This window comes from Sinocyclocheilus grahami, unplaced genomic scaffold (genome assembly GCF_001515645.1).
Source record: "Sinocyclocheilus grahami isolate Dianchi unplaced genomic scaffold, SAMN03320097.WGS_v1.1 scaffold20729.1, whole genome shotgun sequence".
Taxonomy (NCBI): domain Eukaryota; kingdom Metazoa; phylum Chordata; class Actinopteri; order Cypriniformes; family Cyprinidae; genus Sinocyclocheilus; species Sinocyclocheilus grahami.
In genome coordinates this window covers 1-646 of record NW_015518155.1, presented here as the reverse complement: position 1 = coordinate 646, position 646 = coordinate 1, and the positions used below count along the sequence as shown (strand labels likewise).

The following is a 646-nucleotide window of genomic DNA, read 5'->3' as shown; positions in this document are numbered from 1 at the left end:
AACTGTTAAAATGGCAGTTCACCCATCATGTCGTTTCAAACCTCTTAGATTCTGAATTTCATTAATTAAATATGGATTTGGAACAACATGAGGGTGAGTAAGTGAACATTTCCACACTCACCGATTCTTCTTCTGCCTCTTCATCTGCCTGGACCTCCTCCTCATCCTCTGCTTCTTCTGTCTGTTCTTCTGGTTCCTCTTCTGGCTCTTCCTCTACCTGTGGACACAGCAAAAGGATATTGAGCCACACTTCATTTGAACAACTATTTCTTATTAGCGGTGCTCGACTTTGTGTGTACCTGTTCGTCGAGGTCTACGTTCATGCTGAGCCGCAGCATACGCTCTATTCTGTCTCCGTATGCTTTGGTGTCTGCGAGTTGGTAGCCGGATCGCAGTGTGGCAGTTTCAAAGAGCACCACGGCTAAATCTGCAGCTGTCTGATCCTCGGCATCTTCCTACAACACAAAAGCACAATATATCAAAAAATCTGAACTCTTTTAACAGCAACATTTTTTTATTAACTTAATCAAAGCTATGTTTGACTTACTTTAACTCTGTTCAACATCTCCTTGATGAGAGGATGTTTGGGGTTGATTTCTAATGTCTTCTTTTGACTTGCGTAATAACTAGAATGAGAAAAAAAAAA

At 41.2% G+C, this 646-nt stretch overlaps 1 protein-coding gene across 1 annotated transcript; it reads right to left on the bottom strand.

The window, feature by feature from the left end:
• Positions 1 to 52: 52 nt before the first annotated feature.
• On the bottom strand, positions 53 to 634 carry LOC107579844 (endoplasmin-like). Its single transcript, XM_016265634.1, has 3 exons — positions 548 to 634; positions 300 to 455; positions 53 to 217 (listed from the first exon to the last, which is right to left on the bottom strand). Exons 1-3 carry the CDS (start codon positions 563 to 565, stop codon positions 62 to 64), a joined length of 330 nt encoding a protein of 109 aa, XP_016121120.1. The 5' UTR covers positions 566 to 634; the 3' UTR covers positions 53 to 61.
• Positions 635 to 646: the final 12 nt, after the last annotated feature.